A 17436-nucleotide genomic window follows, 5' to 3' on the forward strand; every position below is an offset into this window, starting at 1 on the left:
AAACGTAATAAAACTTGGGGCCATAAAACTTTACATGATTTTCTGACACAGAGATTAAGGAACCTCGGTTTCATTTTGAAAGCAGTTAGCGTTACTATGGAAGCTTGAAGTGCTTTTACATTGTCCTGAACCCACATATCCCCTAATCATGAATACAGTTGCTTTCCCTATTGTATGACTTCATTTCCAAAAAGAACGGAAACAAAATTCATGAAAAACTCTCACCATGACAAAAACACATTGTTTATGAAAAAATGTCGAGAAGAAAGACTTATAAGAAAAGTCTTATCTGATAAGCCATATCAGATAGTGTTTGTTGATCTGACCGGGTAGAGACGTAGAGGTTTACGCTTAATTAACATCTCTTGTTCTCCTCTTATTTTAGTGACAAAAAAAAAAAGTTCTCTTATTTTCATTTGTTCAATCTTGTTCCACCATTCAGTCTCGTCAGGAACTTTCATCTGAAACGAACTGATGCATATTAATTAGTTTCTTAAATACACACTCCCAATACGCCTAAGACTATCATCAAACTAGTCTAATTAGTTTCGTGGAGTTTTACTATTACTCTTTTTATATTTTCCTTGTCCAGGAGTGCGACACAACCACGAAATCAATCAACAAACTAAGTTGTACAGACAATGCAGGGGGGTTCTCTAAACTTAAGCTTGGGACCAAGACCAACACGATCAAACCCTATATAGTAAATCTAACTAACGATGATTAAGCAAGCTTTTCAATATTGAGCAAAGGAGCTCCGGATTCTCATATTAAAATATATTTCTATTAGAAGTTTAGTATCGATTTCTAACAAGCGAAGAGTTAAAGTGGAGAAACGAGTAGAGTTCAAACTATATATCCATTATCTTAGCCTGTTGCTGACGCAAACGCTCGGCTCTCCCTAACGAATCCCAGCATCTTTGTTCCCCACGTCCACCGCCGCATCCGGTCGCGGTGGGGTAGAGAGGCAGGGAGATCGCTGACGTTTTTTTGTAATGTGCGTCACAATCACACTGTACACAAAAGGAAACTTAAAACTAGTTTAGTATCAACATTCAACTATATATCAAATGATTCAATGAATCTACCACTACATTAAAAAAAATCTATCAAAATCATCACCCAAAGATATGCCACTGATCTTTTTTTTCTTCTAAATTACTAATACGAGAACTATAAATAGATGTACATAAGCATTTATCAACTACGTACTAACGCTAGAACTATAAATAGATGTATATATATATATCTCAAGTTCTAAACTAAGGACCCGACTGGTTCAAACGCAGCCGTTGCGGTTACGGGAGGTTGCGGTTTAAAGTGTTATTAAATGTTTTGTATGACTGGCACAACGTTTCAAAGTTGTTGCGTTTGCGGAATATTTGTGACTGGTCGATTAAAAAATATTGCAGCGGATTATTAATAAATTACTAATATTAACATATTATAACATTATAAATATATAAAAACATATTATTGTAATAAAATATAATAATAATCAATATAATATGATAAATAATAATATTATGCTTATTTATTTGATTTTTAAATTAGTTGAAAGTTATAATTTTAATTAATTTTTTTTGAAGATTCATATTAAACTTTGAAAGAATTTTTTGTTTCATTTTATATATGTGTATATCTTTATATATGTATGTATATTAATTTAAAAAATTCTAATGAATAGTTAGTTAGTTTAAAGTTTTTATAAAACAAATTATGATACTGTTTGTGAATTTAAATTAATATATAAAATATGTATATATTTTTATTTATAATATTTCCATTTTAAAATATATTTTTAAAAAAGTTTATATTTATTTATCCACCCGCAACCGCAAACGTTAGCTGAAATTAGCTTTTGCTTTTAAGAGGTTTGAAGCGATTTGTAACGGTTTGTATGATTGTTTCGAAACGCTGTCAACCGCTACTAACCACAAAAGGTGCATTTGCGGATAGTAGCGGGAAAACCAATCAGACTCGAAACGCTCCTTCAAACGCCATACCTAAAACTCAAGCAAGCAAGTAAATCTAACAAGTAACAACGTCACAAAAGAATACCAAAAACCTTTGGCTATACATTTTTGAACTTTTCAAGTCTAGGTAAGATAGCTCAAGCATCGTAGTATGTAGCTAGAAAGACCGGCCTTAGGCATAGCTTAGTAAGGTATAAATATTAATCTTTAAATTTTAAATTTTGAACAGTCAATATACATATTTCTATGGTCTTTAAATTATTAAAAAATATTAAAATTTATAGAAAAACAGTTACTAAAATCTATAGCTGGAGACGGCCCTAGGATAAAATTTATATAAGAATACCATTCTTAAAATGTATAATGTACACGTTTATATCCGGTTTTTGTCTTCATCCTTATATATATATATATATATATATATATATATTCAAACTGAAATTCAAATATACCTGGATATACGTTTTGTTTTGATGTTTCTATCATTATAAGCGTTTTGTTTCGTATTTTAAAAAGAAAATAGCATCAAGCAGGCATGAAATGGCGCATTAAGGTTATTATAACAACTGTCCACCTTACACCCAAAAAAATAACAACTGTCCACCAAATCGGGTGTGACTGGTGCAGTATCTTATTAGGCCGTGAAGTGTCAAAATAGAGAAGACGATTATCATAGTTTTATCATCTGTTCGAAACTACGCTAGGCGTTAGTCGGGCGGTTAGTCTACGCCTAGCGAGTTACAAAAAAATCGGGGAGTAATCGGGGAGTACGCGGAGCCTAGTTTTTAATAAAATTTAATATATTTATATATATATAAAGTTATGTAATGGTTATCAATGATAGTAGCGTGGTCTGGTGGCAGTTTCTCTGATATTACAGTCCATCAGGTCTTGACTTCGAGTGTCCCTAGGCTCATTTTTGTTTATTTTCTTTATTTATTTAATGAAGGGCATTGTTGTAATAAGCCTTCGTCTTCCTCATTTTTATTTCTTCGGGTTTCTGCAAATGTTTTGTGCGGCCGTCAATGATTTCTAAAACATTATCTTCACTTGTTTTGACGTTTCAACCACGATTTACACTTGGTACAAGCATATTAGTCATATCTAAAACGATTTGGAGCTTTAAAATGACCAAAAACGAAGCTTTTTTTAAAAAACGCCTAATATTAACAATTGATATTAACAACATCTACTGATAATATAATCATTACTTTTATCTTATATTAATTTATGATTTTAATGATTAATATTATAGCAATTTCTTTGATAATTATAGGAAATATTGATGAAATACAAAATTTATATATAAGTATTTTGATATATCTGAATTAACCGGTTTCTTTAGTTTATACAGTTTGATCGCTTAATATACTCAACCATATTCATATACTGTGGTTTCTTAAAAATAACATCCATTCAGTTTATTTGATATTACCAAATCAAGACCGTTTTTCCTATTTCGGTTTGGTTCGGTTTAAAATAGTTCGGTTTTGCCGGATTGAACACTCCTAGACTATTGTTATTTTATTAATTTTTTATAGTTGTGATTTTTTTATAATCCTTTCCAGTACCACATGATTTCTTTTCAGTCCAAATACTACATGCATTTAATTTCAGATACAAATTTCCTAATTTAATTATTACTATAGAAAAAAAGATTTTGATCCAATAAAACATAATTTAGTACATTGATTACCAATATGAATATTGAAGTTTTATAATTTATAATAATTTAAATTTTGTATCTAATTTAGTTATTATTATTTTATGAAAATAAATATTAGAATTAAAAATGGTTAGGTATATAGATATATTAATCCGCACAAGGTGTGGGACATCAACTAGTTATATATTGTTATAACCGAAAATAAAGTTTATTGTGGCATCTTTAGAGAATTGTTTTTCAGAGGTCAAATTATTTTACTGCTTCAGGTTAGTGGAGAGATCCCATAGTTTTGAAATGAGAAAAACTAATATTAAAAACAAATTCATCTATGTTCTTTTCGAATTAAATGTTATATAAACATAAAATGTTGTATTATTTATTTATTTATTCTAAAATAATTGCATCTACAATTTTTATTTTATTATGTTAGTGTTATTTACTGAATTGTATATAAAAATTTAATTGTATTCTATGATATGTATTCAAAATACATTAAAAATATATCAAGTAAAATAAAATTTGATAACTCTTTAAATCTATATATATATATATATATAATATATATTTTAAACTAATAACTTTATAAATTAATAAAATATTATGATTTCAAAATTATTAATTATAAGAATTTTAATATAATAAGAGTTAAATCAACAGTATTTATCTAATTTGGGTCACAATCTTATCATGAGAAACTTAATATATGGATTAATGTGTATTTTCTTATACAACTTATATTTACAATATTATTATTAGTGTTAAATTACATTGTTTTATCATAGGATTATCATAAAATATTTTGATCAAGGTATTATTAATTAAATTTTGTTATGTTTAATATTTATTTTATAATAAATATTGTTGGACCCAATTTCGGTCAATACCGAAATGGGCCACGATCAAAGGAATGGACCGAGACAGGCCGAGGCCCACAACGAGAATCAAGCTCGAAGAAGGAGTCGTAGAGATCGCATAACAAGAAGCTGAGATCACGGAGCTACCACGGGGATCTTGGAGTCGACTTACTATAAAAGAAGAAGAAGAAACACGGAAGATGACACGTTGGAAACCCTATAGAAAGCTACACATTCACATCGATCTTGTTGTCTTCCCACTTTTAGATTCTCTCTTGATCGACCTCGTTTGTATCACTCGATCTAGTTCAATTCATTGTATTTGATCCCAGTTATCAATAAAGTATATTTTTGCCTACCTGAAACTATTTAACATCGTTGTGTTCTAAAGATATCGTTGACCACATCATTTGTTTTCCCTAGATCAACCCCGATCACTATCAAATACTTTGTGTAGATTTTAGGTTCTACAAATATTAAATAATATTTAGTATTTGTGAATATTACCACAGAAAATTTTGATATGTATATTGCCCTCAAATAATATGAGCTTTAATACCGGTTAGAAAATTTTCAGTGCAAAAACAATAGTATTAATATAATGTTTTAGTGTTGGATTGAAAATGACACTGTATTTCTCTTAGCGTGGACTTAGATGATCTTAAGATGATTCAGTACCCAGTCATATTCAAATATGTTACCAAACCTCTCTATTATTTATATTCTTCCTCCTCTAAAACACATTCAATAAAAACCATCACAATTACCGCAATCGCCATGAACACCTTCCAACCGCCTCCGCCTCTGGTGATGCCGGGCTACAACCACCTCCTTGGCACAGAAGACATCGTAGGATTCAGATACAGAATTGGATTCTCCATCGGAGTGCTCCTTCTGATCATCACCACAATCACCCTCATCTCCTACTTCTGCAAACGTAGTCAGCTCTCTTCTTCAACGTCATCACCAGATTGGGCACGTGTGCATCACCACTTCATCATCGACGGTCTGGACGATGAGACTATTCAGAGCTACCCAAAGATCCTCTACTCAGAAGCAAAAGTAAATTCAACGTCGTCGTGTTGTCCAATATGCTTGGGAGACTACAAGGGGAATGATCTGCTGCGGCAACTGCCAGACTGCAACCACTTCTTTCACCTCAAATGTGTCGACATGTGGCTTAGAATCAATCCTACATGTCCTGTCTGCCGTACTTCGCCGCTTCCTACTCCTCAGCCCACTCCCCTCGCCGAGGTTGTCCACTCAGCCTCCTCCGTGGCCACCACCAGGATGTCCTAATTATTATAAGTCGAAGTCAAGCCTAACCTTCGGGATATTCTTCTTTACTTCCTATACAAGTCTTCTTTTTTGGTCATTGTATATATTATTTGAAGCCCCAAAACATGTAAAAGGAAGGAAAAGTAAAGCTTAATTATTTCACATTTTTGTTGGATAAACTGCTTTGATTTTTCTTTTGTCAAATTGAATTTTACATACGTACGAAGAAAGTGTAATTGGAGTCGTGTTGAATATCATCGAGAGGGACTTGATATGTGTGTTTCTTCATTAATTCTTGGCTCGTATTTAAATTTTGGGCTCTATTGTCAATATATACGGTATATGATATGAGAAACTTTTAAGAGTAAGAGATCCAAAACATTGACAAAAAGAAAGAAATGAAACACTCGAAACGACTTTTTTATCGAACCACAACTTCTGACGGGTGTAAAAGTAGCCAGGGCTTGTCCAACGATATCCCATCTACTTTTTGCAGATGATAGTCTCTTCTTCTGTAAAGCAAACAATGAGGAATGTTAGACTATTCTTCGGATTCTGAAGGATTATGAACTGGTATCAGGTCAACAGATAAATTTTGAAAAATCTTCGATCCAGTTTGGACATAAGGTTGAGGAAGGCTTAAGGCAGGAATTAAGAGATGTTTTGGGTATACAAAATTTAGGTGGTATGGGCTCATATTTGGGTATCCCTGAAAGTTTAGGAGAGTCAAAAGTACAAGTTTTTGGTTTTGTTCAAGAGAGATTGAATAACAGGGTTAATAGATGGACTTTCAAATTTTTTACTAAAGGGGGTAAAGAGGTGATTATAAAATCAGTGGTAACGGCACTGCCAAATCATGTAATGGGATGCTATCGTATCCCGAAAACGATGATGAAAAAACTGACAAGTGCAGTGGCACGATTTTGGTGGAGTCATGGGGGTAGTACTAGAGGTATGCATTGGAAATCATGGGACAAGCTGTGTTTGCCTAAGGCTGAAGGAGGTTTGGGCTTTAAAGATCTCACAGATTTTAACACGGCTATGCTTGGGAAACAACTATGGAGATTAATTGAGAAACCGGACACTTTATTTGCCCGAGTTTTCAAGGGACGGTATTTCAGGAATGCGTCACCACTGGAACCAATTCGATCTTACGCGTCATCTTATGGCTGGCGTAGTATTATCTCAGCTAGATCTCTGGTTATCAAAGGACTAATCAAAAGGGTGGGATCAGGATCTTCCATCTCAGTATGGAACGATCCTTGGCTCCCATCCACCCGCCCGAGACCAGCAAACAAAAATCAACACAACTTTTACCCGGATCTTACAGTGGATTCACTTATTGATGAAACATCTAGAACATGGAATTCTCAGGTTATTAGGACTTTGGTGGATCCGAACGATATCCAATTAATTGAAAGTATACCTCTAAGCCGGTTTCGGATGGCAGATCGGGACGGGTGGCATTTCACACATAATGGACGATATACGGTTAAATCAGGTTATGAGGTGGAGCGGATGTATCCAGATAAAGTTAGGACACTCCCAGAGTTTGGTCCATTAGTTTCTTTATTGAAAGCATTCTGCTGGAAAGTGCGATGCCCACCTAAGTTAAAACATTTTCTTTGGCAACTCGTAACAGGTTGCATAGCGGTTAAGAAGAATCTACGTTCAAGAGGAATCCAAGGGGATACTATATGTGTACGGTGTGGGGCCCCTGAGGAATCCATCAATCATGTCTTCTTTGAATGTCCCCCAGCAATCCAGGTCTGGGCTCTCTCACGGATTCCATCTAACCCGGATTTTTTTCCCATGCAATCAATTTTTACAAATATGGATCATTTTTTTGGAGGGTGGATCCAGCAATAGAGGATCACCATTTTGCATGGATTCTATGGTATATTTGGAAAGGGAGAAATAGTAAAGTTTTTAGCAATTTAGATATTGACCCTCGAGATACTCTTAAGTTGGCTGAAACAGAGTCCGCCTTATGGGCCGAGGCGCAGATTAATCATGCACAAAGCACTGATCAGGCCCGTTCGGTAGTAACCGAGACGGTTCCAATTATTCCTGGTCGGTGGTGCTTTACGGATGGATTTTGGAAAGAAAATGATAGGTTTTCAGGACAAGGATGGTGCAGCACTCTCGACGGTTTTGATAATTTATTGGGAGCAAGGAACACTAGAGTGAGTCAATCACCACTTCATTCGGAGATAGAGGCACTCATTTGGGCGATGGAATGTATGAGGAACTTAAGACAGTTTACTATCACTTTTGCGACGGATTGTTCTCAGTTGGTGAAGATGGTTTCTGAACCCGAGGAATGGCCCGCATTTGCAAGTTATCTGGAAGACATAAAGATCCTGAAAGGTAGTTTCCACAGCTCAGAGCTCATCCATATACCAAGGACGCAAAATTTAAGGGCGGATAGTCTAGCACGTAGTGCAAGAAGACAACCCTCGTTCGTAGTCCATATGGATACAGAGCTACAGTTTGGTTTACAGAGTCTATATGAGTCTGTCTTGTTGCTGACAAAAAAAAAAAAAAATCGAACCACAACTGTCTGGAATTAAAGTCAAGCATTTTAAGAGTAAAAACTAGATTTTTACCCGCGCTTTCAAAGCGCGGGATCATTTCCGAAACATTCCAAGTTTATTTGATATAAATTTGTATTTTAATTATATCTACACTTAGATATTACAAATGGAATATTATATTCAATGTTTTGAAACTCGACCCGACCCGCAGTAAAATTGGCAAATTCGGTGGCTCATATGTAATCCATTTTAGTTTTAAAAAAAACTGTTATTTAAAAATTTTAAAAAACCCGTAACAACTGCTAAAACCCGAGATCTGGTTATCGGTTGAGCTGGTAGATGACCCAATATGTAATTCAGTTTGATTTATTATTATATTTAGAGTATTGTAATATATATTCATGAATGTTCAGATGAATAGTAAATATATTATAAAAGTGATACTCCAATTTAAATACAATTTTAGTCCAACAAAAATTCCATCTTGTTAATGGATCAATATTTGAGAGGATGCATACTAAAAATGAAATAGATTTTAGCATCAATAATGTATATACGTCTATTACAAATTAATAATTTACGTTTGCAAAAAAAAATTATATATTTATTTAGTTAGTTTACTTTTGTTATTCACATGTTATTAGATACTTTTTGATGTTTTGTCTATGGCTTATTTTAAATTTAAAAGTTAATTTCATTATTCGCATTAGAAATGTAAATATTTATTATTTTATTTTGATATATATATTTTTATTATATTTAGTTCTTAATTTTTATAATTTATATATATAATTATATTTTTAAATAATTAAAATATTAACCCTCTCTGGCATCGATTCATGTTAATGTAATGTTTTATGATATATTTTTGTTAATATATTTGTTCAATTAGTTTATATTTGATATATATGTTACATGTCTTTTTGAGTAACCCGTAAAAAATATATTCATAAAGCTATCAACAATAACTTATTTCATCGTATAATTACTATAAATATTTATTTTATCATATATATATATGTATTGTTTTTTCTTTTTAATAATACTCTAACTATAAAAAATATATTTTTATGTATTTGGTGAGGGTTTTGAACAATTTGTTTTTTTTTTGCATTTGGATTAATATATAGTTATATATATACAAATGAATAGATATATATATATATAAGTATTTATTACATTAATAACTAAAATATAATTGATTAGTTATTTAAATTTCGAATTAACATAAATTAAATTCATTAGTTTAAAAAATAACAGATTAGTTAGTTAGTTCCTTAATTTTAGGTATGATGTATATTTAATAATTAAATTAGATATGAATAGAAATAATAGGAAATATAATTAAATATAATGGTCCAACCTAGACTATTTGTAAGTAGATAAAAATTGCTTCTGTTTTAATAGTATTGATATCACACCAAATTCATTTCCACATATAACTTTAGTTTTTAGTTTGAATTGTGTGTTTATTCACGAAACACTTTCTAAGATAGTATATATTTACATTTCACACTAATTACACACCTTAGCATTCGAGAAATGCACATGTAGTCTCCCATAATCCCATTTATTTGTATGTTGTATATATCTTCCTTAACATAATTTATATCCATTGGTAACAAATACTATAGTTTTGAATCTTTTGATGTTTTGGAATGGAATGAATGCTAAAATCGAAGTAGAGTGGACGGCAAAACACAAACAAGTTGGCTCAAGCCCATCATAATTTTCACGACGAACAAAAGGCCCACAGAGAATTAATAAAAACACGACAGATGAGCTGCTAAGTTCTTTTTCTTCTTCAGGAAAAATATTATAGCTCTGTAAGGTTTTATTTTATAGCTTGAGATTAACAACAAATATTCCATGATTTCTATGAAATGTATTGATTTTGCCATCTTTAGAGTGTTGTGTTACTTGCATTTTCCTGTGTAAGTATTTGGATAACTGCTCTGCTGGTTAGTCTTTTATGCCTCAAGAAACTTCTTCTTTCTCTATTGAGTACTTTAACTAGCTGTAAGTGCTCTGCTGGTTAGTATCACATGACAGGTTCTGTATATGAAGCAGCTAGCTTCTTGTTTGTTTGTTGCTTTCTGTCATCTTTGTAGTGTTTTCATTTGTTGTTACTTGCATGTTTTCTGTATATATACGTGCAGTTAGATTTTTGTTTCTTTGTTGCTTTTGTTCATCTTTGTAGTGTACTCGTTGCTTGTTTCTAGGTGCCGAATAATTCTTGGATTCCGTTGTTATGATGAATTAAAACGTTTCCGTATGGTTATCGATGAACGTCTTGTGCATCGTTTGCAAACAACTCTGAAGCAGACACGAGAGAATAATATCAATCTCTTCAATCAACTCCCATGAAAGTTGCTCCTCATGCGCCGCTATCTACTTTTTAATATACATTATCTATTTAACTAGTTAGGTTTCCAACGAATGTTCGTACAATATATCTCTGAAACAATTGAGGTTTTACAAAAAAATTAAAATTGCTAGATAACGCAAACGTGATCAGTTTTCCTTCTTCTTGCGTTAACTGTGTTTTGAGAACATTTATAACCTCATTTTACTTTTGACTTTGGTTTACAGTAACTATTTTTCCAGTCTTAAATATTTACCTCTATTTTTAAGTATTCAATTATTTTTTCTTGCGTTAGCTGTGTGTTAAAGCGTCTCTAAGCTCATTTTGTTTTTGACTTTGTTTAACAGTAAACTTTTCCAATCTTAATATTTAACTCTATTTTAAGTAATTCAATTATTTTTCGTTAATCATTTTATTTTCTTAATAATTTTTGTTAATAATTTTATTTTTTTTAAAAATAAAATTGGAGTAAAACTTAACTTCATTGTGAAATTAATTTATTGTTTGTCTTGTGCAAGAAATTACTTTATTGTAAAAAAGGAATAATACATTAGACCGAAACAAAAACATGGAAACACTGTGGGGCCCGTTTCGGTGATCACAATCTCAAAAGATCTGACGGTGGGAAATCACAGTTCACTACCTACGTGGAACAGTCCTTTTTTGGGTAATAAGAACGAGACAGCTCAAGCGGGGCTGGATGGGGCCCAAATACGAAGACCAATCATGTGAAATGGTCGTGACACGTCAGCAATAACGGACGGAAGAGTGGGGTCCGCACGCGGCGGGTATGTCGTGGGGCTTGTTTGTTTGTAATGGGTTCGCTGTAACGGGAGACCCTCACTCTTCCTCTCCCCCACGTTCTCCGACACTGTGCTGCTTTGTCTAATCTCAATTATTTGGCTCCGTCTCTGGTCTATTGACCATTCTACCCTTCACTCACTCCCTGGACCGTTTAATGACTTTTTTGGTTGTTGATTGCACACACATATTGCGTAATTAACTATTGTAAAATCTTTGATAATCTAGGCAGTCTCTAAAGATTTTGATTTGTTTTCGGAATATGGATGGTTCTGAAAAATATGCTGGAGATACAACAATGAGATTAAAAAGTTGTAAGATATTAGTTTCAAGTTATTGCATATGGAAGTTGAAACTCTCATATACCTACATACGTAATGAAATGTACGAAGATATACATAGTAATTTATTTTTATATTTTCTTACACAGTATTAAGCAAGTAACAAGTTTTTTTAATTTTTCTTCGACAAATTTTAAGAAAATTAAAACAGACTAGTTAGCATGTAATGCTTAAAACTAATTCATAATTGCGATTTGTGTTAAGTTAGTATTATCACGAAGGTGTACTGATTCGATGCAGTTGGTTCATATTCATTGTTGACAACAAAAATTATGCCATTATATAAAAATAAAACTACTAATTAGCCGTCTTATAACAATTAAAAAAACAATTCATTATTCGGCGAAGAGTCTTTAAAAGGTCAAAGAGCTTCCAAAAGACTAGGGGCGTTTCAGTCATTTGGTCGTCGTTTTGTCTACATCTTCTCTCATTTTGATTTTTGACGTTGAAAAAGCCCATCATCTCTCTCCTTCTCCTCATTCTCACGCAGATACAAAGGCTCGCTCTTTCTTCTCTCTTTCTTTTTGACACAACCATACTAAAGCTTTATTTGATAGAAAAGCATATACCTTTCTCAATCAACTAACGAGGTAATATATCTGGACCTTTTTTGCTTATTATTCATTCAGTGTGTTCTCACTTTTGTCTTAGGAACTTGTATGATTGATTCCTAATAAACTCTTTGTTTTAGCTTGTCCTAATCTTGAATTGACATTAGCAAAGTTTTAACTTTTTGCTGAACAGTTGATGATCATGGTTAAGAGTTTTGGTGCAAGTGAATTATTATGATTTAATGCTTAAAACAAGCTTTAAATTCGATTTGATACTTTTGCTAAAACCAAATATCAAGTGCAGACAAAATTAAAAAGTAAAAATAAAAGACTTTTTGAGTGTTCTTTTCAATTATTGTTGGCATCACAAGCATTGCTATGTTCTTAGGATCAAATGGAACAATGGGTGGCTCCTTGAGAGATTAAAGATCTACTGAGCTGAAGTTCTCTTTCATCATCTTTGTGGGACAATATATACATTTTGCTTTGTGTCTGAATGGCGTCTGAGAAACCCGTCCAGGATGTGACTGATGTTACTGAATCAAAGAAAGAGGAAGAGAATGTTGATGTTGTTGAGAGTTCCAAAGACAAGAACATACCTGATGTTCTTGACTTATCCACCGAGAAAACTGATGAAAATGTTCCTGTCAAGGTAATAATGCTTATTACAGGACTCGTGTTTTTTGTCACTAGTCTAACATCTCTCTCTCTCTCTTGTGTTGTGCTTCTCTGCAGGAAGCTGGCCTCCCCGAGCCTGGGACTTCAGTGAAGAGTAAAACAGCTAACAAAATTGTTAAGAAGAAGACAGGGACCTTTTCAAGGAGCCCAAGGTTCCTTTCTCAGAGCTCTTCGTTTCCAGCTAGAGGAGCTCGTGATGACATCACTAGAAAGAGCATTGATGCAACAACAACACCAAAGGCTAGCTCTAAACCTGTAGTTGCAAGTGGTTCCAGACCAAAGGCAATGGCATCTCCAAGCAGCGGTGTTTCCACCAAGCGCAACAGTTTAGTATCTGCTCCCCTCAAAAAACAAACTGTGGTAAGTACACTGAGCTGTGGTCTCAATATGTCTTGTTATAAGCAATATTCTTATCGGTTTCTCCTTGTACTGTGTCAGCCTGTGAAACCCGTTTCTAAGACTGCAGCTAAAGTCCCTGTTTCCAAGTGAGTCAAATTGCTTTCTTATTTTAAATATGTGTATATATAAGCCAACTAAGCCAATATGAAATTGCAGATTGGTGGTAGATGAAGGTTCTAAATCCATTAAAGATGAAATGGCAGGCAAGAACACTGAAGATGCCCCATCAACAACAGCTGTGTAAGTCCTCTTTTTATGCCTGGGATTTTTGTCCTAACCGGCCAAACCAAACCAAAGTTTTTGGTTAGTTCGGTTAGGAGTTTGGTTCGATTCAATAGGTTTAATAAAAAGTTTGGTTTCTGGTTTGGTTTGGTTCGGTGATCATCGGTTTTTCTTTCAATAAAAATATATATAACCAAACCTATACGAAAAACCTGAACTGAACTAATCTAACTAACTAGATTTCGAACCAAATTTAACCGAACTTATCCGAAATTTTAAGAAAATTAAACCAAATCGAAATCAAAAACTTTGGTAGAATTCTCACAAACCGGACTAACCAAATACCGAACCTAATTTTATTTCGGGTTGGTAAGATTTATGTCGAACTGTACTACCCGAACCCACAGGGTTACCTCTTTGTGTTGGATGTGGAAGTACTGTACATTAAAGAGTGAATGCATCTGTAACTTACAGGGTGGCAGAGAAAGTATCTAAACCAGTGAAAGGTGAAGTGGCAAGCAAGGAAGATGACGACACCCGTTCAACCACCACTTCGTATGTCATTTTCTTCATGTTCTATTCTATGTTTGTTGATGACATATATATATAATGTTTGGATGTTGCTCAGAACTTCAACACCTCGTGGGAGAAGAAGCAGCGTTGGGTCTGCTTCTGGATTTTCATTTAGGTTGGAGGAAAGGGCTGAGAAACGGAAGGAGGTTGCGCTATGCTTACAACCTTTTTCATTTGGAGCATTTTAGAGCAGATTATAGTCTCCTCTTAACTTGTGTCTGGTTTTTCAGTTCTATATGAAACTAGAAGAGAAGATCCAAGCTAAGGAGGTAGAGAAGACAACTTTGCAGGCGAAGTCAAAGGTTAGTTTAACACATCTTCTGTAATGGATGCAAACTCTTTCTTATTAGTCTGACATCTTCTATAATGTATTGGTGTTTGTTCAGGAGAGTCAGGAAGAAGAGATCAAAAGGTTGAGGAAGAGCTTGACGTTCAAGGCTGGTCCCATGCCTAGTTTCTACAAAGAACCTCCACCTAAGGTTGAATTGAAGAAGGTTTGCTTCTTTGCTCTTTCTTCCTGTGTGATCATACTTGTCCTGATGTTATGTTGATGTGTGGTTCGTTGAAATGTTGTAGATACCAACTACTCGTCCTAAATCTCCGAAGCTAGGACGCAGAAAGAGTAGCAGTGATGCAACAACAGGAGGTGAGACTGGTGCTCCTCGTGTGACAAAACCAAGAGACTCACCATTATCATCATCATCATCTAGCTTGAAGAAACCCATAACAAAGTCTCAGCCAAAGACTGAGTCAGTGAAGGTTAAAGAAAGGAAGAAAGAAGAAGCAGAGAAAAGAAGAGAGGAACAGAAGACTTCTTCTACTGTGGCTGCTAAACCTGAAGAGAAGAAAGTAGAAGCAGAGGGAGAGAAGGCTTCTTGCGTGTCTGTGGCTGCTAAACCGGAAGAGATTAAACCGGAATCCAACAACATCCAAGTGAAGGCTGAGATTATGACTACTGAAGTGGCAGTGGGAAGCTGATAAAAGCAAGAAAGGCTTTTGGATCTTGGAATAAATCTCTTATCTCTTCTTCTTCTTTTTCAAAAGCTTTAGTGTGAATAGAGTTGTTTGCATTGCGTCATACTTTGAGAGTTACTCTCCATTTCTTTGAAAGGCTCAGATTGTTTCTTTAAAATATGGTCTTTAATATTTGTTGGATTCAAAAAACTGTAACTTATATTTGTATAATGAGGATATATGTGTGAATTTGAAGAGTGAAAACATGTGTTTGAGTTGTACAAATGTTAAATATCAAAGGAGGATGGTGGTGTTTAAACTTACTAAGGTCAGATACAAGCAAGCATCATCGGTGGTGTATTCTGTTTTTGCAACATGTTTGTGGTCGGCTAAGTGTTTATGCTTGGAGTTGTTAACGGTTGGTTTTGAGTCTTTTGACTAACGTTGGATATATACTTGGGAGTTTTCAGCTAATGAAGTATTTGGAGTTTATTAAGGCCGAAATTGACACAATCAAAAATGGATTATACTTGGTAGTTGTTAACCATACAAGATTTTATGATCCAAAATGTAAAGTGTACCTCTTAATTCTCACAATGTTTTATATATGTAAGACTTCTTTTACGGATCGATGAACACGAAATGATATGAAGAAAGACAAAGTAGAAACGGTCTTAGTATTACACTAAGACACTTGATAACATTTTGACTTTGACTAGAGAAGGCCAGCATTACTACACATTTGTGAATTTTGAGTGAATGAAAATGTCGCTTCAAGTTTTTTGGCTTACTTATTGGCGACTCCGAGCAGTCAAGTGGATCCAAGTTTACAGATCTGATTTGCGTAGGATGACTGTGTACTACTGATTATAGTGTTCACCGCGGACAATTAGGTAAGAATCATGATGATCCATAGCCTTTTAAGTCCTGCCATTGGTTTATAATCTGATTCTCTAATCACATGTTTTTCTTCTCTTTTATGGGAGCATTTGGTTTCTCGAGGTACAATTCGACTTTGGGCTTTAACTTTATATCGCCTGTATACATTATCTTCTTGGCCTCAAACGTGCTTTAATGTACCACGCTCGTGACAACAAACCCCAAAACGATACCTAAACTACTCCTATAAGAAGAACTAGAGTTTATTCCGCGCATCGGATATATTTTCATTTATAAATATTTAATTTTGATATATTATAAAAATTTAAATATATAATTTATATCTTAGTATTTTGTATTTTATAATCTTTAATTTTATTGTTTAGATTTCTTATTACTCTATTAATATAGGAGTTTGTTTATACATTTTACTTTTTATTACATTTTCGAGTTTTCATAATTTCAAATAATCAAATAAAAAATATTTTTCAACATATAATTTTTGAAAATATATAGCTGTAAAAATAAATTTTTAACATATGTTAATAACTTCATTTGTATAAAAAAAATCTGACCTTTTGAACCCGTTTTAGTGGTAGATGATAATTTATTTAAATGAAAGCATTATATTACGTAATTACGAAATTAATTAATGCAATATTTAATAAAATTATTTAAAAAATTAGTATGATTTTGTTAGATTTTCTCAACAGATTTTGTTATAACTGAAAATAAAATTCAAATCTATAGTTAAAATTAATTTATTATTAATATTCCTATTAATTGTTATGTCATATTATGTGATTAATGAAATGGTTCTATTATGACTTTTTTATGGTAGATAATAATATCTCAGTCTGAGTTGGAGACACTGGATTATGATTTTCTTTTCAAGTAACAAAATAATCAACACTTCTGTACTACGCTTCTGTGCACAACCACTAATCATTAATAATATTTCTTTCTTTCTTCTAAAAATACAATCAGTTATGTTTTCTAGTACTCCCTCCGTTTCACAGTAGTCACTTATACATTTTTCACACATATTAAAAAATCATTTAAATTCATTTATGTTTTCATTAAAGAACAAATCTAACCAATAGTATTTCAGATACATAGATTTTATAAAATCCACATTTTGGCAATTACTTTTCAGCTGAAATGTTGTATAAATTTGCATTGGTATTGTAGAATGCACACTCTTGTGAAACAAAAAATGAAGTTAAATTGATACTTAATATGAAATATAATTTATGTATAACCAAAGAGAAGCAGCCCATGTATTATAAACAAATTCTATCTTAATCTCTTGCTTTAAATAGATTCAAAATGAAGCTCTTAAAGATCTGTCAATCTATCCGC

At 33.1% G+C, this 17436-nt stretch overlaps 2 protein-coding genes across 2 annotated transcripts; both read left to right on the top strand.

The window, feature by feature from the left end:
* The first annotated feature begins 4634 nt into the window (after positions 1–4634).
* Positions 4635–5938, top strand: LOC125602492 (RING-H2 finger protein ATL70-like). Its single transcript, XM_048774107.1, has one exon. The coding sequence runs from the start codon at positions 5163–5165 to the stop codon at positions 5793–5795; it is 633 nt and encodes a 210-aa protein (XP_048630064.1). The 5' UTR covers positions 4635–5162; the 3' UTR covers positions 5796–5938.
* A 6324-nt stretch (positions 5939–12262) lies between these two features.
* LOC125602489 (protein WVD2-like 4) lies at positions 12263–15480 on the top strand. Its single transcript, XM_048774105.1, has 10 exons — positions 12263–12408; positions 12758–13021; positions 13105–13407; positions 13486–13532; positions 13603–13686; positions 14143–14223; positions 14297–14387; positions 14472–14543; positions 14628–14735; positions 14818–15480. The coding sequence occupies exons 2-10, from the start codon at positions 12866–12868 to the stop codon at positions 15217–15219; spliced, it is 1344 nt and encodes a 447-aa protein (XP_048630062.1). The 5' UTR covers positions 12263–12408; positions 12758–12865; the 3' UTR covers positions 15220–15480.
* The last annotated feature ends 1956 nt before the right edge of the window (positions 15481–17436 follow it).

Source organism: Brassica napus, unplaced genomic scaffold (assembly GCF_020379485.1).
Source record: "Brassica napus cultivar Da-Ae unplaced genomic scaffold, Da-Ae ScsIHWf_2870;HRSCAF=3654, whole genome shotgun sequence".
Classification (NCBI taxonomy): Eukaryota; Viridiplantae; Streptophyta; class Magnoliopsida; order Brassicales; family Brassicaceae; genus Brassica; species Brassica napus.